Source organism: Tenrec ecaudatus, chromosome 1 (genome assembly GCF_050624435.1).
Source record: "Tenrec ecaudatus isolate mTenEca1 chromosome 1, mTenEca1.hap1, whole genome shotgun sequence".
In the NCBI taxonomy this organism is placed as follows: Eukaryota; Metazoa; Chordata; class Mammalia; order Afrosoricida; family Tenrecidae; genus Tenrec; species Tenrec ecaudatus.
The window spans coordinates 180891416-180913727 of record NC_134530.1 but is presented as its reverse complement, the minus strand read 5'-3'; the positions used below and the strand labels follow the sequence as shown (position 1 = coordinate 180913727).

Below are 22312 nucleotides of genomic sequence, written 5' to 3'. Positions count from 1 at the left end.
TCAGGTCACTGCCTTGGGCCTCAAAGTCTTACTAGATTCCTAATGACTTCCACTTGCCAGTTGGCGGCAATTCTAAGTTCTAGGTTACTCCTACTTCCTCTCCAGTTGTCTTTGGGGAGACCCTGAGACGCGGCCCCAAGATTAATGATTGACAAATAAAGATAGCTTTTTCTTAGTGCCTGAGATTTCTGATCTCCAGTGAGCACTGGCAAAATGCACTCCGACCCTTGGTCAGCAAGGGCATCCATTGCCCAACCCGCCCCCACCGACATGCAGATGTGTCACCAAAGGCCAATAGCGCCCAAGGACCGGGATAAAGTGGAGGAATACTCAGAAAGACATGGAAAGTCAACTTGGAAGCAGGTCCCATGATGGTAAGCTTCTCTTTGGATGGCTACTATTTCAGATTGCATCATGCTGGAGTGAAAGCCCGGGGCAGTGGTGAATCTGTGGCAGAAGTCTCCCCATCCATGCATGAGATCCAAGTTTGATTTCTGGCCAATGCAGCAGGCACAACCATCACCCACCTGCCAGTGGAGACTGGCATGTTGCTTTGGTGCCTGTTTAGCCATGCTCATGAACTAAGATAGACTAAGGAGAAAGTCCTGGTGATCTCCTTTTTAAAACATAGCCTGTGAAAACCTTATAAATCATAACAGCCTAATGTGCAGTGGATCGTCGCATTAAGGGGCTCTGGTGGTACAGTGGTTACACACGTAGAGCTGTGACCCACCAACAGTTACACTCTCAGAAAGCCACACGAGCAGTTTTGCCCTGCCCAAAGGGTCACCATGAGTCCGCATCCACTTGATGGCAGCGAGTTTGGGTTAACATGGGGTTGGCATAGAATGGGGCAGGGATAGGTCCCATTGTGCTTGGCATTGATTGCCATGAGTCAGCGACCTATTTGCAGGGAGCTGGTGCAGCAACAGAGTTGAAAGCTACCCCAATTGTCAAAGGCCATGGTGCTTCTCCAAAGGAAAACTTTGCGAAGCAGCAGAACGAGCTCGCAGTCTGTAGCTCAGCCAGCCGCGTGTGAGTCACCACCCCCTGGTATGGCTAGACCCTTTAGTGGTATCTATAGATTGCCTGAGTCATGCTTTTTTATTATAGGTTTCTCTAGAATGACTGGAGCTTCTGGGGGCATCGATTAGGTTTTATTTCTTTAGCCCCAGCATATCACCTGACATAAAGTCAGTCCTTAAGAATTTTTTTTCAAATGAATATTTGAATGTGGCTGGTTGCTGGGAGCAGCAACGTGGTGAAACCTAGTATTCCCAGAATGGGTGTCACAGGATTGATGTGAAAGCCTTCCTTCACAGGCAGTGTTTTATTTGATCCTTCCACAGCTCCATGGAGCAGGCAGACGCCTTCCTGTGCTGAATCCTGCTGATAACTGGTGAATTAGTTGAACTAGTTGAACTGGTGAACTAGTTGAAACTTTACCTTACTGCTTTGCTGTTGTTGTTTTGAGTTGAGGCGGTAAAGGCAATTCCAACTCCACAGAGACCCCAGCTGCGCTCCAGTGGGTTTTCAAGGTCATGATGCTTTGAAGGAAGATTTCATCCATGGGCTCTTTATGTCATTTTTACCAACTAATTTACTTCCCAGAGAACTGAACACTTGTGGGAGGAGACAGCCTTTCCCTCTCCCCTCTCTGAAGGCCAGTCTTCAACCCTCTAGCCGGACACTCTTTTGAACTGAGTTAGTATTTAGCTTCTCGGCACTTGCAAACATTCCAGGAATCAAAAATGTCACCATGTCACCTTTCTTTTCTGGAAGAATCATTGAGCCAATTCCCAAGAGAGTATGGGATTTATTTGTGTGGCGAGGGCCATGGTGCAGGTCTCCCTCCAGTCACCTGTGCCATTTCTTGTTGGCTATTCCAGCATCCTTGAACGCTGGCCACAACAACAACAGCAACAACAAAGTGGATTCTGATGGATTTGGACATGCTGTCACTGCAGGGTCCCCACTGGATTGGATCAGTACGTACATTGTACACACAATTTTACATACGAGGAATTCAAATGCTTAGTCCACTGGTCTGCAGACCGCAAACACATGTCACAAGCCACAACCCTTCAGAGACCATTTGCAGAAGTCCCCATGTCCAGCCAGCTCCACCTGCTGTCTGCTACACCCCAGATGACTTCCCTGCAATGTGCTGAGGCTGGCGTGCTCCCGGTAACTGGTGGTTTTGAATTGAGTATCCATTTCCTTTTATAGAGAATTCCTTTAGAGATTCATGGCCTCCATTAGGTTCATTGGATACTGGTTGAGGGCATCTGAGAGGAAAAAAAAGAAAAGTCCTTCAGAATCCACTTAAAGGGCCTCTTGGCCGCTTTCCTCTGACTCTCAGAGTCCTTTCTTTAAGGCCTCAATTTCTTCTCCCTTGCACTCCACCCTTAGGCCCGAGAGTGTTTGTGCATATATGTGTATTCGCTCTTAAGTACGTAGTTCTAGCTAACAACAGCAGAAACAATACCGAGTCGGCTAATCAGAGCGGTCGGTCTTCTCCTTGGTCTCATCCCAAAGCACACGGTCAAGGCGAATCATTAGCCCCTACTCTTTTTTAAAAAAAATTACTTTAGGATTACTTTTATTCATTTTATTTTTTATTTAATCATTTTATTGGGGGCTCATACAATTCTTATCACAATCCATACATCCATCCATTGTATCAAGAACATATGTACATTTGTTGCCATCATCATTCTCTAAACATTTGCCTCCTACTTGAGCCCTTAATATCTGCTGCTCATTTCCCCCTCCCTCCCCGCTCCCCCTACCTCATGAACCCTTCATCATTCATATATTATTATTATTTTGTCATATATTACACTGTCCAATGTCTCCCCCCACCTTCTTCTCTGCTGTCCCTCCTCCAGGGAGGAGGCTATACGTAGATTCTTGTAATCAGTTCCCCCTTTCTACTCCACGTTCTCTCCCTGTGTTTCCAGTTGCTCTCTGTACCTATGTACAATTGGAATCATGATAGTGGGGGGAGGGGGAAACATTTAAGAACTAGAGGAAAGTTATATGTTTCATCGTTGCTTCCCTGCACCCTGACTGGTTCATCTCCTCCCCACAACCCTTCAGTAAGGGGGTGTCCAGTTGGCTTCCAATGGGGCTTTGAGTCTCCACTCTGCACTCACCCACATTTACAATGATATGATTTTTTGTTTCTTGATGCTTGATCCCTGATCCCTTCGACAGTTCGTGGTCACACAGGCTGGTGTGTTTCTTCCATGTGATCCAAAATCAGCAGCAAGGAGGGTGTGAGAGGCCTGGTAGGGATTCAGCAAGGGCAAGGTAATTAATTAATTAATTGATAGCTTTATATATTAATCAGTCAATTAGTCAGTGGATGTAAACTAATATAATATAAGCACAATTCATGGCATTTTACTGAGTTCCTCCTGATGATCCTGTTCCCGACAACCAGCACCACCATAATAATTTCCTGTGGTTATTAATCACCCGCCATGCGCCAAATGCTGTGCTTTCACTTTACATGCATTAGATCATTTTACCCACATATGCTGGAATAATGATACTATTATGAACATGTGGAAACTGAGGCCCAGAAGTTATACCTTGTCCAGAGTCATAAGCTTGATTCAGACAGGTTCTTGTCTACCTTCCAATCCATGCTCTTTACACAGTCTAGACCTGCAGTGTGGGTGAAGTATCTGTTAGCAGAACCGTGGGTAACTAGCAGGGAAAGCGAGAAGAAATGGTTCTTGGGAGATGTTGATGGTTGATGAGAGATGTTGGAGGTGGAGAAATGGTTGGTGGGAGATGTTGGAGGTGGAGAAATGGTTGGTTGGAGACGTTGGAGGTGGCGCTGTACTCATCCATGTGCAGGCAACTGTGATGAGACACGATGAACGAAGTCAACATGAGTCACAGTGACTGTGCTTGCAGATGATCCTTGGCCCTAAACCATGAGGAAGAAGCTCAGCTCTGTGGAAGATACATGGAAAATTAAATTCAGAAATAACCCCCTGTGCTGTGATACTTATTTGGACCATTCAGACACCATTGTTGTTGTTAGCTGCCTTTCTGACTCATAGTGACCCTATGTACAAGAGAACAAAACACTGCCTGGTCCCATGCCATCCTCACAATTGTTCTTGTGTTTGAGCTCATTGATGCAGCCTCTGTTATCAATCCATCTTGTCCAAGATTGTCTCTTTTTCACTGAACCGATCATTTTCCAAGCAGGATGTCCTTCTCCAGGGACTGGGCTCTCCTGTCAACTTGTCTGAAGTACATAAGGTGAAGTCTCACCATCCTTGCCTCTAAGGAACATCATAACTGTACTTCTCACCAAAAAGGTTTATTTGCCCTTTTGGTCATCAATGGCACTTTCAATATCCTTCTCGAGCTTCACAACTCCAATGCATGAATTCTTCTCTGATCCTCCTGATTGAATGTCCAACTTTCGCATGCATCGGAGGCGATTAGGTCAGGCACACCTTGGCCCTCAAAGTAAAATCCTTGTTTTTCAACACTTTGAAGAGGTCTTCTGCAAAACATTCCTCCGAGGCAACGCATCCTTTTATCTCAACTGCTGCTCCCATGGACATCGATTGTGGATCCAAATTAGATTAAATCCTTGACAAATTCATTTTTTCCCTTCATTTATAATGTTAACAACCTGTCCAGTCTTGAGGATTTTGCCTTTCTTTACATTGAGTTATAATCCATGCTGAAGGCTATAGTTCTTATTCTTCATAAGCAAGTGCCTCAAGTCCCCTCACTTTCAGCAAGCAAGGTGCTTTCATCTGCATATCCCACATTGTTAATATCTTCCTCCGATCCCGATGCCACATTTTTGCTCATATAATCCAGCTACTCTGATCATTTGCTCAGCATACAGATTGAACAAGTATGGTGAAAGGATACAATCTTGATACTAACTTTTTCTGATTTTAAACCATGCAGTATTCCCTTATTCTGTTTGCACAACTTCCCCTTGATCCACATACCGGTTTCTCGATAGTGCAATGTAGTGTTCTGGGATTCCCATTCATCTCAAGGTTATACATAGTTTGTTATGGTTCACACAGTTAGATGACTTGGGATAGTCAACGAAACACAAGTAAACATCCCTATGATATTCTCTCCTTTGAGCCAAGATATATCTGATGTCGACAATGATATCCATTGTTCCACCTTATCTTCTGAATCCATCCTGAACTTCTGGCAGCTCTGTGTCAGTGATCTGCAACAATTATTGGATGATCTTCAGCAAGATTTTACTTGCATGTGATCTAAATGATATTGTCTTATAATTTGGATTTTTTTGTTCACCTTTCTTTGGATTGGGTACAGATATGTATCTCTTTCAGTCCGTTGACCAAGTATTTGTCTTCCAAATTCCCTGATATAGACAAGTGAGTACTGCCAGTTCTTCATAAAGTTATTGAAACATTTTGATTGGTGTTCCATCAGTACTTGGAGCCTTGTTTTTGGCTAATGCCTTCCGTGCAGCTTGATCTTCTTCCTTCAATTACTGTTGGTTCTTACTCATATGGCACTCCTTGAACCAGCTGAATGTTGACTAGTTCTGTTTGGTACAGTGATTCTGGGCAGTCTTGCCATCTTCTGTTGGTGCTTCCTGCATTGTTCTGATTAAAGCTGGTCAATACCAGTTCATTTTAGTTCACAAAACCTAATGTCAATTTTCATATGTTCCATTTCAATTTTTACAACTGTCAATTTTCCTAGATTCATACTTTGCAAATTCCAAGTTCCAATTAATAATCGATATTTACAACTATTTCTTCTCATTTTTGAGTCATGTCCTACCAGCAAATGGAAGTTCCCCAGGCTTACTCCCACAGGCTATACTCCAGCCATGTTATTGTGTTTGACTCTACTTTGAAGAAGCAGCTAGTTCACAGTCATATTTTGGGTGCCTACTAAGCTGAAAGGTTCCTCTTCAGATGACTATTAAGATACATTCAAATTTCCACAAGAGAGGAGATATGCACAATATATACCCTTCCATGCACATCCAGCGCTCTGATGTCTGAAGAAGAGGGCACTAAGCCTCCAGTAAAGCTGTTGGCCATTGTTTTTCACCTTTGGCCAATTTACCCAGCTCTTTGGAAGGGAAGCAGGGTGGCTACCACCATATGGATGCCTTCCTTTATGCATAACTGCTTTTGGAACTTATTCTTCCTATCTTTTTAAAAATAACTCCAACAGCATCAGATTGAGCACCAGCTAAGGATTCCGCACTATGAACAATGCCCTCCAATCAGAGATTCCCGTTTCTTGTACTTTAACTGAAAAGGTTTCAGAACAAGATTGAAAATTTCTGTTTTGAAAATCTCAATTATTTGACTTTCAGAAAGGGTCATCCTCTGTTTACCTGGATATGGACTGTAGGTCAACCTTAGCAAATCAGTTCCACAATGAGTGACTTGCTCCTCCATGACCACTACTGGTTTAGATCATAAAATCCAATAACCAGTTGCTGTCAGGTCAGTTAGAACTCATGGTGTCCCCGTATGTGTCAGAGCAGCGCTGAGCTGCATGGAGTTTTCAATGGCGGATTTGGGGGAAGGAACTTACAAGATGTTTCTTCTGAGATGCCTTTGGATAAGTTCCAACAGCCAATCATATCGCCTGTTTGTATCACTCAAGGACTTCCAATCAAATCATAAAAAGTAGACATGAGGCAGAAAGTTCAGTATATTGATCATCATCATGAATGCAGTGTTCTGTAAATAAAATGACCAATATAGGATGTTAGCAAATAATAGGACATAAGAATAAGTTATTTATGGTAAGGCGCTCATTGGGTAGTAGAGCCGAGAGAAGCAAAACAGTTAGAACATGGGGTCACACAGAAGCAGCTGCTCAAATCATTACTTGAACTTCAGCTGAGTTCTTGGGAATGAATTGGAAAACATTCACATTTTATCCTCACTTTTTAAAATCCTTATAAATATCATTCCGGTTTATCGCCATGTGAGTACTGGGGATTTCTTCCAGTTTATGGTTGGAAGTATGTGTTGTGTGCATCTCTAGTATCCTCAGCAAGGCTGAGGACATGGCACTTAACTGATTTGGGGCATAAGAAACTGCTTCCCAGAAACAAGGTCCCATCTCCATGCTCACACACCCTGCAAGGTGGTCTCCATAAGGACTTCCCACAAACCCACGTGTCCTACTCGTGAGCAGGAATCCCTGGGTGGTGCCAAGAGTTCACATGCTTGACGGTTAAATTGGCAGTGGGAGGTTCAAGTCCACCGCTTAGTGTCTCAGACGAAAGACCTGGTGATCTTTTTCCAATAAATCAGCCTCTGAAAATGCTGTGGAGTCATTTGATTTTTATACGCACAGGGTCATTGAGAGTTGGAATCAATTCAGCTACTACTTAAATTGCTGACTTGTTAAATCAATGCAAGAGACAAGCCTGAGCTATGAAATTCGTTTTTGGTGTAACCACTTGGTGATCACAAAGTCTTACTAGGGGTGGGCTTTTTGAAAATCTCAAACTGAGTCACTTCATCTCTCTCTCTCTCTCTCTCTCTCTCTCTCTGTATTTATATATATCACTTGTTTGTTGCTAATGACTCCAAATCATTTTCATTTTTCACCTTTTTTAAAAGCCACTCGTACCGCCCTTTAGATTTGAGGAATAAGGAATCTGGAGGTATTTTTTAAATATAAATATCTATATATGTTTACACAACCTATCTCAAGAAATTGAGGCAGCAGCAATAATATCCTATTATTTTTAAATAACGCTACATGCATGTGGTTCCTTCTCTCCTCCGCCACAATTCTTCCTCCCTCCCTCCTCACAGAATCATTTTCTATAAGGAATAAATGAAAACACCCTTTCCCTCAACGATTGACAGCTTCATCAGTTCTGAAGCAAATCTCTGACAATGATCAGAACTGGCCTCCTCTGGAAACTGCACTAGATCCTTCCTTTCCTTCTAAAAAGGCAGTGGCAGCATGTAGCTGAGCCCAGTTCTGAGGGCATCTCCTTATAGCAAAGCAGCCAGGACACTGACCATCCGCTCAGTCTGTGAGGTCGTGTTGCATCTGTCTGCACTGCATGAGGCAGAAAAAGGGAGAACTGGTACCTCAGGAGCCAATAATCCAAAAGTGGAAAGAGGATGTATAGGTATATGAGTATGTGGATGTACATGATGTATATGTATACACACACGTGTAAAGAGAGAGATTGAGATTTTTTGAAAAGGAGTAAAAAAGGCTCAGGCTAAAAGAAAAATAAATTACTCATTTGAATAAATTAAATAATCTTCCTGACATGCCCATCCCTTCCCCTTGGCAAGCTGAAGGCTTGTTTGATTGTTTTAATTGTTTTAAGAATGTGAGCAGTGTTCAGGATGAAATGTTTTGCCAAAAGGATGCCTAACTGAGCTAGTCATTCACAAGGAGGCTGGGCCCACACTGACACTTGGCCCTTGCCCACCCTCAGGAAACCCAGAGCCACAGGATGGGAAGTGCTGATTTCTTCTGATTCCCCATAGTCTCCTAGTCTTCTGACAGGTTCCCAGGCACGTATCTCCGTTTCCAGTTCAGCAAGTTTAAATTCCATTCTCTCTTCAGAACCCTTACTAGGAAGTGTCACTTTCTGTTTATTTGTTTGTTTGTTTTTGTCACGAGTTTGAACCTCTGATCTTATATCAACAGTGTTCCTTCCTACCCTTACAGAGCTTTTCAAGTACTTTTTTGATTCTGGTTTATAGTAACAAATACATTTTAAACTTCCCCGTTATATAAATGCATGTGCACACACACCAGGTACACACAGGACACTATTGGTCTGATAGCTGCAAGGTCAGGGGTTTGAACCTGCCAGCCTATCCACAAGAGAGAGATGAGACTGACCCTGTAAAGATTTATAATCTCAGAGCTTCCAGGGAGCAGTTCTAGTCTGTCCCCTACAGTTGCAGTGCATTCGAATTGAACTGATGGCAGTGAGAAAGCGTAGAGGTTGGCATGTGACTTAACTCCCTTTGTTTCTCCAACAAAATTTACAACCTCCCAAACCAAACTTACTGCCATGGAGTTTATTCCGACCCATAGTGACCCTATAGGGCAGGTAAAGATGTGAGTTCAAACGACCTTTTTGGTTTCTGAGACTGTAAATATATATAAGAATAGAAGGCCTCATGTGTCTCCTGTGGTGTGGCTGGTAGTTTTGAACTGCTGACCTTGTGGTTAGCAACCCAACTTGTAACCCACTATGCCCCCTTATATGGGAAATGACTGAATGGTAGTGGGTGGCATTAAACAAAGTTTACACACACACACACACACACACACACAACTTTTTCTTTTTTCTTAAAACTGGTCAGAATTAATTAAATTGATTTCATGATCCACTAATGCATCATAATTCACAGTTTGAAAGCATCACTATTTGAGATTTACATAGAATGAGATTAATATTGATATTTTCTCAAGGCCAGCAATTGATCCACGCCTTTCTGTGTGTCGTTTGATGGCAAGCCAAAGGAAGATGGGAAGTGACAGGATACAGCAGAGTTATCTATCTTGAATGGGATGGTTCTGTAGTGGCCATAGAACCCCACTTCAACTTTGTCTCATGTTCAAATTTTATCTCACGTTTCCTGCTTGCTCCCAGCAAGCATATGGTGACAATAATATGTTTGATCTGTGTCCTCTAACCCTTTGTTCTCTCCACACAGGCTGACAACAGAGTATCCAGGCCACTATGGTGAAGATGTAGACATGGTTTCCTACAGTTATGACTACTATATCCGGGGAGCCACGACCACCTTCTCGGCTGTGGAAAGGTGCATCTAGAATTCTCATGGGCAAGGGGTCAATGAGCCCAAGGACTAATTCCATGCATGCATGAGTCTATTAGAATTTTTATCCCAGATTTTCCATGGTGTATTTTCTTGGCCAGGGGTTGACTGGACAATGGGAAGCAATGAGGAATGAGCTGTTTCTATGAGCTCATTTCATGGAGCAACTCTGCTGTGGAGATGAGGATTCCTCCTGGTCCGGAGCAGAGAATCCTAAACTGGCATCCCATCACGGTCTAAGCTCTCACTCTCACCCAAGTGCAAGAGCACTTTGTCCTCACAGGAGAAGGCAAAAGATTGGAGGCGTACCGTTACTGTTATACAGAACTCTCCCCAATCGCTTGCCTTTATCTAACTCCCACTTTAGGTGGCATTGGAGAAAGATGAGGTCTCTGCTCCTACCAACAGTATTGGAAAACACGCCGGGGAAGTCCTAGCTGGACCTGTGGAGCCACGATGGGTCAGCACTGGCTCCGTGGCAGTGAGTTCAGGTGGCATAAGGGTTACATATTGGGCTATGATCCGCAGCTATCAGCAGTTCTAAAGCACAGCCACTCTGAGAGAGAAAGATGGGACTTTCTATGCCCATAAACAGGAAACTCATGGGGGCAGTTAGACCCTGACCTGGAGGGTCACTCTGAGTTGAAATCTACTGGATGACAGCAAGTTCGGTTTGGGGTTTTGGGGGGCTTTTTTTCAGGTGGGAGAGAAATGAAAGAGGAAAGAAATAAAGAAAAAACACACCTAAAACTTACAAACTACATTTAGGAGAGAAAGAGGAAAATTTAAGTAGCAACGAAAACCCAGCACCAACGTTTCCTCTTCCCTTTCTTTCACAGCCAACTCTATCCTTATCTCAAGTATATAAAACCAAAGCTAAATAATCAGAGAAAACAAGAATGTGTCTACCTGTTGATGGGGAGAGAGATGTGGGTAAATAAAAGTTGTTACAAGGCTGGGTTGACCTACCCTTAGTCAGGTGGTACTCCTTTATATGGTAGATGAGTTCATGAAAAGTTTTAGGTCAATGTTTTGCTAACCAAATAAAATTTATATTAGCTCATTAAATAATGAAAGATGAAAAGCACATGCATAACTAATCATTTTTGTGTATTTATATTTTTAATGAAATACCATCTTACTAAATTGAAGTTACCTTGTAACATATTTAATATGTCTATAATTTTTAAAAATTAACTAATTTCCCCACTATTTTGGGGATACGATCATGAAGAGAAGTCAGAGATTGAAGCTTATAGAGTCCCTGTAAAGTCTTTTATAGGACTGTGTTAGTCTGGGTTTACTAGAGAAACAAATTCAGACACACTCATATGTGTGTAAGAGAGAGCTTTATATCAAGAAGTAATTATGCATTGGCAAAACATCCCATCCAGTCCAGATCAAGTCCATAAGTTTGATATTAGCCCATGAATTTCTCTTCAGACTCACGCAGCATGTGCAATGATGCCAAATGCAGGAAGATCACAGACCAGTAAGTGGAAAGTCCAGTGGGTCCAATGGCAGCGGATGCAACTCCAGGGCTCTGGCTCCATCAGTGTGGTTCCATGTGGCTTGTCAACAGGAATGTCAAGCAGAGAGAGTGAGTGACCTGCCTCTAGGGAGGAAGACAGGAGTTCCCAGAATCCTCAAGAGAAGGCCATGCTCATACAGAGACCTCATTGGCTATGACCTGATTGGCAGACTAGACTCCACCCCTTCACTCAAGTTGACAGAAAATAATGTAACTGCCACAAGGACCAAGTCTGATTTTTTTCTCAATATCATTTAATAGTAAGATAAATGTCAGGTCATGTGATCTTATGTCAGAGGTCTTTTGAATCTGGGTGGTTAGGAAAGCCTGAACTAGGAAAAGGCCTTGCAAATTGGAAAGAGAGGACAATTCTAAGGCCATGCAGCACCCGGATCAATAAAGAATAACTGAGACACTTTCCCCTTTGTTGGAAGTGTGCCAAAGACTTGACGATAATGTTCCCTGGTATGTTATGGGCATAAGACAAAGAGCAAGATTTGAGTGAAAGAATAGTGTGGCATAAGAGAAAGGGAAAGATCTGAGCCCAAGAAACTTGGGCAAGAATCTTGCCACTTAAGTTGAAATTGATCTAATGGGAACTAGCACACGACATAACGAACGCTTACTTTAAAGCCTCTCTCCGAGTCTAGTATTCCCCTCTCCCGCCCATACCCCTCCCCCAAACCTGTTTGATTAACTGTACAAGCAATCATTGGGTGTGTTAAATAAGAAAACAGGTAGAAATCTAGTACCATGCTGGATATACTGGAGATGCTCAGTAAACTGTTGTGGTAATTAATATTACCATTGCCATTATCATCACTAATCTATATTAGGCCAGAGGTGGGCCACGCAGAGAAGATACTTAATACATTTTTGGTTTTTGCTGTTAAATATATGAACAAAGAACATGAATTTGCCCTTAACAAAGAATATTTCTTGAAATATATTCAAACCATACTTTTCAAAATTGGGCAAGTCTATGGGTTCTCCTGCCCACTAAAACAAATATGTGATGCAATTTGTTAATCAAAATCGAAGGCATTTTCTTTTTCATGTAAAGAGATATTAAAATTCTCCCTTCATTTCTCTGTAATACTATTTTGTGAAGGAAAACATAGTGTGTGTAATACAGAATCTCCAAACCAAACTCATTGCCACTGGGTCCTATTGGATCTCTATGACTTGATCCAATCGGACAGGGGAGTGTTGCCCATATGAGTTTCTGAGACTGTACAGAGTAGAAAGCACCAAGGAGTGGCTAGTGATTTTGAACTGCTGATCAAAGCCCAACTCGTAACCAACACGGAAGCGAGCACTTGGTAAATACTCAGTAAAAGAAAGACTAAATGGGGAAATGAATGATCGTTGCTGTTGAGCTGATTCTGACACACGAGTGGGTTTTCATTGGGTTTCCCATAGCCGAGCCTTTGAAGTGTTTGCAACCCCGCCCCCCCCCGGGGGGAGAAACAAACTCACTGCCATCGAGTCAGTGCCTCAATCCTTACTCACACGGCCATACAAAACAGGGTAGAACTGCCCTTGTGGGTTTCCAAGACTGTAACTCTGTGTGGGCCTAAAAGAGAATGAAATGGAGACAGTGTTACATAATTGTGTTTATTGCAAGTTGTGTACCCACATGCCCTTGGGGTGCCTTGGGGTGAAGGGACATGAATAGAGATGAACAGGAATCTTGGTAACCAGCAAACTAATCATTGAGTTTAAGACGCAACCTGAATAAGGGGAGGAGGCATCCAGACCACTTGACCTCTCAGAGGGGTGGTCTGTCAACTCTCTAGAGTTTTTGCTAGCGGTGTCTCTGAAGAGCAAGTTAGATTAGGTGTCTCTGCAGCTCCAAGTGCCCAATGTCCTTTATTGTCATTTTGTCCCCAGAAGGCTCCTTCCTTCAGTGTCTTCTCACTGACATTAATTTTCTGGTTCTCTCCCTCCAGGGATCGTCAATGGAAGTTCATAATGTGCCGGATGACAGACTATGACTGTGAATTTGCCAACGTTTAGATTGGCCACATAGCAAACCCGAGTGAAGGGAAGGGGCAAGGGCCCTTGGGGTGCCCACGTGGGTTAACTATAGGTGGATCTCCACTAGCTGTTTCTACTGTTCTCTCTTTTTTCTCCCTGAGCTGGTAGCTGCTCCATTAGCTTTTGGGGTCTTTCTGACTCGTATCCTACTTACAATAAAATCCACAATTAAACCGTATGTCACACTTTCAGCATATTCCATAGCAACTGACACTGGCCTGCTTGCGCATCACAAATGCACCGTGCATGTTCTCAGCTGGGAGAAGAGCCCGCTCGGGCAGCACTTGTCGCAGCCTTGCGACAGCTCTGACTGCAGAATGAGCTGTCACAAGGTCTGGTGCTGAGAAGCACATTGGAAAGGGTCAGCATGGTGAGGGCCACGGGGCCAGACCCTGGGCTGTGTGTGCACTCAAACTTGTCTTCAGCTGTATCCATTAATGAAATCCAGGGTCTTCACCAAGGGCAGCCCCCCTGCCTGGAGGGGAGGGGCTTCCACTCTCCCTCTCCACATGAGGTGCACATGCTTAAAAGTTCAAGTGCAAAGTTCTGAGCACCAGCTATGAGGGCAATGTAAGGTGAAATGTGGAGGTGAGAAGGTTTGGAAGCAGAGCTGATAAGCTAGGACCAGAATTCCCTCAGGCAGAAAAAGCAGCGCAGCATACCCAGTCATGAAAATGTGTGCGCACGCTGGCAGAACCTGTCAGCGGCACTCTCAAGTCAGATAGAAAGACGAGGAGAGGACAGACAAGGACGTTCAGGCTGGGAGCTCGACGTCGTGAGCAGCCAGGTTGTTTTGGGAAGTCAAAAAGGCGGCGTGAGTCTTGGGAGAATAGCCCAGGATGCCTTGGAAGGCCTGCATTTGCCACAAGGAGCTCCTGGAAAATTTAGCCTGGATTGATCCTGACTAGCTGGGTGGGAAAGGCTGGCCTGGGGCTCCAGCTCCCTTCTCTGTATAGCTTAGGGTTGTTTGACCGTGGGGGTGGGGGGGGGGGGCCAGGGGTGAATTAGTACAGTCCGGTGACATCACTGGAAGAGTGGGAAGCACACTAGGTGACACTGTCAGAAGGGGTGACATCAAAATGACTGGAAGCTTTGTTTTTCAGAAAAACTTGATATTTTAAGATAAAAATATCCCTGTACTTAGTTAAAACAACAAAACCATTTTTTCAGCTCAGCTTACCTGTAATCAGTCTATCGACAAGATTAAAGTTCTATGCCAATTTACTTTTCAATCTTCCCTTGCACTGTGTCACAGCGTCATGCTTACCCAGCGACAATGATGCTTCAGATCACATGGTGCTGCCCTGCATGTGCTTTGAGCGTACACTACAGTTTTATTGTTTGGGTGTGTTTTTTTGTTTGTTTCTTTTTCTGCCACCACTTTTTATGCTCTCTGACACTGTCGAATTTTCTCTTGCTTTAGCAAAAGTATTGCAGTAACCAGCAGTTGTGCACTTATACCAGTAACGTTTTTAGAACGAATGAAGTAGTACTTAAAGGAAAGAAAGAAGAAAGCTTTATAAACGGCTCCTGCTCAGTCACTGAGCTGTTGTGATTCCAGGTAGCCCGAGTCTACAAAATAATGCTGTTGTTGGTACAGGCAGTTCTTGGGTTAGGAACATCTCCCGTATGGACAACGCCAACCCCCTTCCGTGTTTTCTCAGTCTGGCCTCGTTTCAAAAGGGTTGACCCCACCCCCCTCACAACAAGTTCATCACCATCACCTTCACTTGCCACATACACAGCGTTTAAATCATTGACAACGGCTTTAAACCCACTCTTGCATTAAAGGAAGGCTAACTAAAAACCATAGGCACCTGGTGCAAATTGCTCATAAATCTGTAAAGATGCAGTTAGGAATGGGTCTCGTTCCTAACTCTGGCACTGCCTGCAGTCACAACTTACAAAACTAACACTTAAGCAACTTACAGTTATGTGTGTCCCCTAGTACTGTCCGGTGAGAATTGATGATAAACAATTCAGTCTGGTCTATGGCAGCCTGAGACCCTTGGTGGGCGGTGGGCGGCGGGCGGCGGGTGGAAGATGATGCCGGTGATTGGGACCACGGTGACACCACTGAGATCACCTGTCTTCTTCTTGAGCTGTATCTCTTGCCAACCCTTTATATGCTCTTCATTATAAAAGGAATAAAAATATCGACATTCACTAGTCTGCAACTGTTCAGGGTCAGCCGTTGCTCTGGAGTCTGTCTGTTTCAATGACTCATCTGTCCATTCAGAAAACACCATTGAGCATGGTGATGCGTGCCAAGCGCTGTGCCAATCAACAGGGATGCCATGAGGACAATGAGAGATATGGGTGGGAAGCTACATAATTACAGCATGAAGTGCTCAGTGTTTTAATTAAGAATTGGACAACAGGGGGAACGGCAGTTCTTTGCAGTGGAGGCCACCTGGATGTTTTCCCTCAGTATTCTTCAGCCCTCCTCCACACCCAGTCAGAGGCATTTTTCATTATAGGAACCCATGTTCACTTTATCTGCATAACTCAGATGCGGCTCTCTGCTCTAGCCTGGCCTTCCCTCCTCCTCAGTCCCAGGGGACCCTGCTGAGCAAAGCCCCAGGACTCATCTGCTTTGTTACACAGTACACCTACGTGGTCAGAATGCTGGCTCTCGGCCAGCAGAGACTGCGTCTCTCACAGTGAAACCCTAGCACTTTGATGGGGGTCGGAGGGCAGAGATGTGTCCACTTTTGCTTTAACTCTGAGACAGTTTTCAGAAGAATAATTTTTGTCTACTACCTCCATGTTTCCAACTCTCTGGAAATTTTAATTTATACCAAGAAACTTCACAATGCTATTTTTTTTTTTCAGAGAGAGAGAGCCATTAATATTTTAGCAACTGCAGTGCTAGTTCAGGACATCAGCCAGGAAAGCGCCTCTGCTGCACAGAGCACTGCTGGAATGAAGACAAGCAGTGCTGATTGGCCGCCCAGACTAACACGAGAGGTTCGCGAGTGGCTGTGGAAGGACCCGAGTCTGGTGACTGCTGGTGAGGAAACCTGCAGTGGGGAGAAGCCATCCAGGAGACGGCAAAAGAGCAAAAATCAAGCCAAAAACATAGAGCTGCCCAGTAAGAGACTCTGGGGCCAAAAGGAATAGAGGAATTTTGTTCTCTCTTTCTTTCTTTTTTTGAGAAAAACCTCTTCTTTGCATATTGGTAAGGTCAGAGAGAGTAAGCCTGTTAATAACTCTGCGTATTCTTTATATAGATCCATCAGCAGAACCCATGTCAGTGTGAGGACTAAGACAAGCCCTGTTTGTGTCATCATCATTCAAGGCTTTCTGCTAATGTTCTCCGTGGAGCCATGGATTAGGCCATTCTGGGCTTGATCTGGACATGAGAATATTTGTCTAAGTTATCATTGTGGTTTCCTGCGAGGCTGTGGACAAGAACATCTGCCCTCAATTATGTGTAAAGGATTTTGTCAAAATATAGGATCCTGGGACTTAGTTGAAGGAAAATTCATGCCACAGCCCCAACACTAGTAGAAAATACCTAGGCAATACCGGGCCAATTCTCAAGGCCCTGTTGCCACATCAGTTCTGCACACAGACAGACGAGGATTCATTTCCCAACAGATTCGGAAGAGGGTAGCCACAAAAAAATAAGATAAAATTTTCATACCTTACACTGACCGATGTCTTCCTTCCCCCTTGGTATCTTCTCCCGTCCTCTCCTCACTTTCCCCCTCGTGGTATGGCTACTCCCATTTGCGTTCTTGAGAGGGCTATCTGACTGGGATTCCATGTGTCCTGAGCTCATATCTGTAACTGTGCACGTGCACCAGCCTAGCCTACAGGGAAAGGCAGGATTGGGGTCAGATAGTGGGGGGTGAGGAAGCCTCAAGGACCCAGAGGGACGTTGTGTGTTTCATCGTGCTTCACTCATCCCTTCCTTATGACCCTTCTGTGAGGGGCTGTTCCATTGCCCACAGATGGGCTTTGGGTCTCAGTTCTGCCCCCCCTCGTTCTCAACAATATGTTTATTGGTTTGTTTGGGGTCTTCCGATGCCTGTTACCTGATCCCCTCGACACCTCATGATTGCACAGGCTGGTGTGCTTCTTCCTTATGGGCTTGTTTAACTTCAAGCCTGTAAGACCCCAGACACTATGTCTTTTGATAGTGGAGCACCATCAGCTTTCTTCATCACGTTTACTTGTGCATCTATTTTGTCTTCAGCAACCATGCTGGGAAGGTAAACATCACTGAATGCCAGGTTGTTAGAACAATGTGTTCTTGTGTTGAAGCAGGGCTTGGGTAGAGGCCCAAAGTCCATCCACTTCCTCAATGTAATGCCATATAAATATATTTTCCTGTTCCAGGGCCTCTATTTTTATGAATTAATATATAATTTATCATGGGATCATGAGGGAGGATAAGCAAAAAGGAGGAGCAGATACCCAGAGCTCAAATAAAATATAAATGTTTAGAAAATAATGATGGCAACATATGCACCAAAAATGCTTGATACAATTGATGTATGGATTGCTATAAGAGCTGTAAGCACCCCCAATAAGATGACCTTAAAAATAAACAAGATGATAGGAAGAAGAGAGAACTCTTGGTCCACGGAGCCTGCAGTCTAAAGGGGGAAAGGGGAAAAGGACACAGGGGTTGCAGGTTATTCCCAGAAGCAGGGGAGGACCCTGAACCAGACTTGAGGGTCGCAAGAAAATCTCCCAAAGAAGCTGAGTCTGTGCTTGGCCCTGAAGGACAAGTAGACCTGCCTCAAAGAATGGCAAACTGTGGGCTCTGGGCTCCGGTAACCTGAGAACACATTTGGTCTCCAACAGCTGTCTGATTTTAGCCAAGTCCCTCACCTTCCCCATACAAACAATGGTATCTACATAACGGGGTTGTGAAGATCAAATGATCACTGCATAGTGTCTTCCACATAAGTACCCAATAAATGTAATAAGAAGAATAGGCTATATTAGAAATACAATCCATATGCTAAGGTGGATATTAATATAGATTATTAAAGAGAAAGTTTTATGGAAGAAGTGGGACTTAAATTCGACTCTCATTCATTTATTCAGTCACTAAATCAGGAATTGAATGTTTATGTTAATCAATAAATTATGTAGTGTTTTTATATGCCAGCCACTGTGCTAGCCACAGTTCCTGCACTCCAGGATATTAGAAACTAGGAGAGTCCAACAAGCCAACGAACCAATACAGTACGATTTGGTAAGTCTGCGAGAGATATTATTTCAACAGAGAGGTTAACATGGGGAAGGAGATGGAATCAAATTGACTGGAAGCATAAAAGGGCATGTGGAGTTCAGGAAGTTTCCCTAGAAAGCACGGGTAGCCTGAGATGCCCAACATGCAATCCTGATATCCTAAGGAGGAATGGGTCGCTCACCTGAGTCCCAGCCACCATTCCACTATTTGCAGATATCAATTGTAATTCAGTTTATTTATATGGAGCTAAGGCCTCCTTGACTTGGAAATCTATGGGGGATTCCATCAGTCCCTAAATTCTTTAACTATGGAAATCATCTCTTTGTGCTGGATCTTCATCCACAAAGCACTTGACTGCTTTGATCCATACATTAAAATCAGCATTCATCAAAAAATCATTCAGAACAATCAATGGTCACAATAACACTAGTGAATGCACAAACACAGAAAAACAACTTTTAAATCTGCATTACCATTTCACCGAGATGTTGTAGTTTTCCCAGCGCAATCAGGCTCTTCTCTGGCCAGACATGTGACCGCTAGCCAACTTGACTATCTGCTTCCAAAATTCTTCTCCTCTTACTACTGAGGAACAACACTGCTCTGTGGAACCCACTGCACACTGTTGTGGAAATGTTGTTCTATTAGTTAAGGCAGCTGATTCAGCAGAGACCATGCCAGCAGCAGCAGCAGCAGCCGTTCGCCCTATAAGGTGTCAATCAGATGTCATGAGCCTGCCTCTGTTGCTCTTGCTAAGGAGAGGTGCCGACACCAGGTCACCATCGTGGTATCCATCGTTGGGGAGGCAGGTACAGTAGTACCTAAACCTAGGTGAGCTTGTTATTCTTCACCTAGGAACATTTAAACCTTTTTAACTCAACTTTTTCCTTTTTTAAAGTCAGGATCAGAGAAGATACTCACCTCAAAAAGCATTCTAAGGAATAAAAATACTAGGTTCACACATAGCTCAGACTTTCATGAGACTTGCAACTTTTCACAATTTGGACCATCTATTATCTCATAGAAAATGAAGACTAACTCAAACTCCATATTACCTTTAAAACATGCCTCCTCTGTGCCAGCTGTTTACAACACCTTGATAGGCAATGGGTCTCCAAGTGTGTTACTTCTTCCTTCTTGTTGTCAGGATACAGCCTCTATGTGGCCAGAAGGAGCCCAGTTATCACTATGAATGTATGTGTATCTCTGAGTAGAAATAGTCCAAATCATAAATTATGATTCACCTTGAATGGTAGCTTTACAATTTACTTCTTTTTCCTTAGTAGCTCTGCCTTCTCCAACTTTTAAAACCAATCACCATTGATTCTGTCTTTAATCAGGAAAGTAATTTTAATTTCATGCAACAAAAACAGTCACCAGCTGCCAAACAGTTCAGCCCTAGGTTGATGTTCCAGCTGAAGGGTGAGCATATGGTGCCTTTATGGAAAGAGGGAGATTATAAAACTAGACCTTATCATCTAAATGGCCGCCTAGTGGGTTATAATTTAATATGCAGCACTCCGTGCTCTTTCCAACAACCCTCACCGCCCCCCCTACCCCCCCCCAAACAACGGAACAGCTGTTCAGCCTGTCAGATGGCCAATGGGAAACAAACACAGGGAGTCTGGAAATCTACCTTCTCACCTTCCCCAACTCCCCGGAACAACCCGACCTGGGGGCTTGACTCAAAACTCCGGGTCTCCCAAGACTGCCTCGGAGCCCTGCCCTGGCTTCATTGTCATTCTCCCAAGGGCAAAGGCTTCTCTCGTACTCACTCTCAGAGTCTCAGTGTCCAGCAAGGTGTTTTACGTGAGCATTCAAGACATTTAAAAAATCTGTAAATTTTGTTTTTATCGGGAAGATCTATTAGAACTCTTAGGAGCAATTGTTGAAAATTGGTATTGAAGCACTTTGAAGTGATGACCTTTTATTAAAAGGCAAGGTGTTACTATGATGTTGTGATTTTGATGTTGTTTAATCCTATCTCTTGTGGTATTGGCCTGGTATCTTTAGTTTTATTCCTTTAAGAACCACTCACTAGTGATAAGTTAGTTGGAAAACAGCAGAATTGGTGATAGAAAGATCAATAGATGATAGATAGATATAGACAGATAGATAGATAGATAGAAGATAGATATGCTGTTGAGTCAACTCCCATAAACTGTATCCTTATATATAAAACAGGAGGAAACTTCCTCTGGTCCTGGCAGCATCTTCCTCATGACAACCAGCATGTTTGAGTTGATTATTGTAATACCGAGCCAATCCATCTCTCCACGAGTCTCCTTTGCTCTCATTGACCCTCTCTTTCACCAAACATGATGTTTTTCTCCCATGACCGCTGATGAGATGTCCATGTCGAGACAATCAGATGATAATCTATTGATTCATATGAGTTTTCATTGGCTACTCCTCAGAATTAGATCACCGGGGTCTTTATTCCAATTCTGTCTTAGTCTAGAAACTCTGCTGAAACCTATTCCCAGCATCACAGTCACATACAATATCACAACAATATCACAAACTGGCATAGCAGCCAATGACAATTGTCACTTGCGTGCTCAGAAAGTGTTCTCTCCCCACTGTCAAACTGATGGCCAATCTCTCTGCAGCTGCTACCTACAAGTTTGTATTGAAATCAATGTCCAAATGACCAGCACAGTCCTGGGCACTGGACTAGGGACAAAGATTTTGAGTTGGTAAAATGGGTGCCATTCCATATTCATTCAGGTACTATTTTATTTTTTTAGTATATCTGAATTCTTGGAGGCAAAACAATCTATGGATTTTTGCCTAATGTATCACCTTACATTGCTCACACAGAACATTGATTTTGAGGATGAGGCAGGATCAGGCAATACTTTGTTCCATTGGACATGGGGTCACTATGAGCCAGAACCAACTTGATGGCACCTAACCATAGCCGCCACCACACCCTCCCCGACACCTGGAAAATGAACTGCTCTGTTCGAACTATTCAACAAAAACGCGATGAATAAATGAAAGTGCATACCCAAGACATACCCTAACACAGATTCTTATTTCCTAAGTATAGAATTTTATAAGCCACGTTTTCCTTGCCCCTCCCACTGAGCATTCGCATGCCTATACCAACCAGCTGAAAGGAAGCAGTGGGCCCAGATTCTCAGAGCGAGGCAGTCTCCGTTTATTAAGTTGCCTGCAGGCATTCATAGACTGTGCAGGTACTCCAACATCTTCCCTCTGTGTGCCAGGTGGATTTCAACTGACCTGGGTGTCTCTGCGGGCCTCTCTCATTGGCAGACTCAAGGGTGAACTCATTAGCCATTACCTCACAGAAAGATGTTTTGGGGAATCCAACATGCTCCCAGTCACACCTGCCTGTCCCCTGCCATGACAGTGTAATGTCATGCAGATTCGTTCTGCTCAGAGGCTTCCAGGAGAAGGAGCTGTGAAATATCTCCTAGCGTGAAACAGAACAGCTCCAGTTAGAGGAGAACTTCTCTCTGCAGAAGTCCTCGCTGAGTGAAGCAAGGCTGTGTTCTCTGCACACAGACATAAGCCTCACGAAACTGCACAGGTCTCTGCAGAGGGGTGGAGACATGGGAAGGGGTGGACACGGGCGGACACGTGACTATGTACAGCACAGAGGGCACAACTCAGCCCCTCCCGGGATGACAGCATGGTTCATCCTCACATTGCTCTGCTTTGCAC

The 22312-nt window shown here is 43.8% G+C and overlaps 1 protein-coding gene across 1 annotated transcript in view; it reads left to right on the top strand.

The window, feature by feature from the left end:
- Window positions 1-15573, top strand: part of DPT (dermatopontin) — a 35393-nt gene extending 19820 nt beyond the window's left edge. The window contains exons 3-4 of the mRNA XM_075564545.1: window positions 9714-9821; window positions 13320-15573. Coding sequence (XP_075420660.1) covers window positions 9714-9821; window positions 13320-13386 — 175 coding nt within the window. The 3' untranslated portion in view covers window positions 13387-15573. The remainder of the gene's footprint in view (window positions 1-9713; window positions 9822-13319) is intronic.
- Window positions 15574-22312: the final 6739 nt, after the last annotated feature.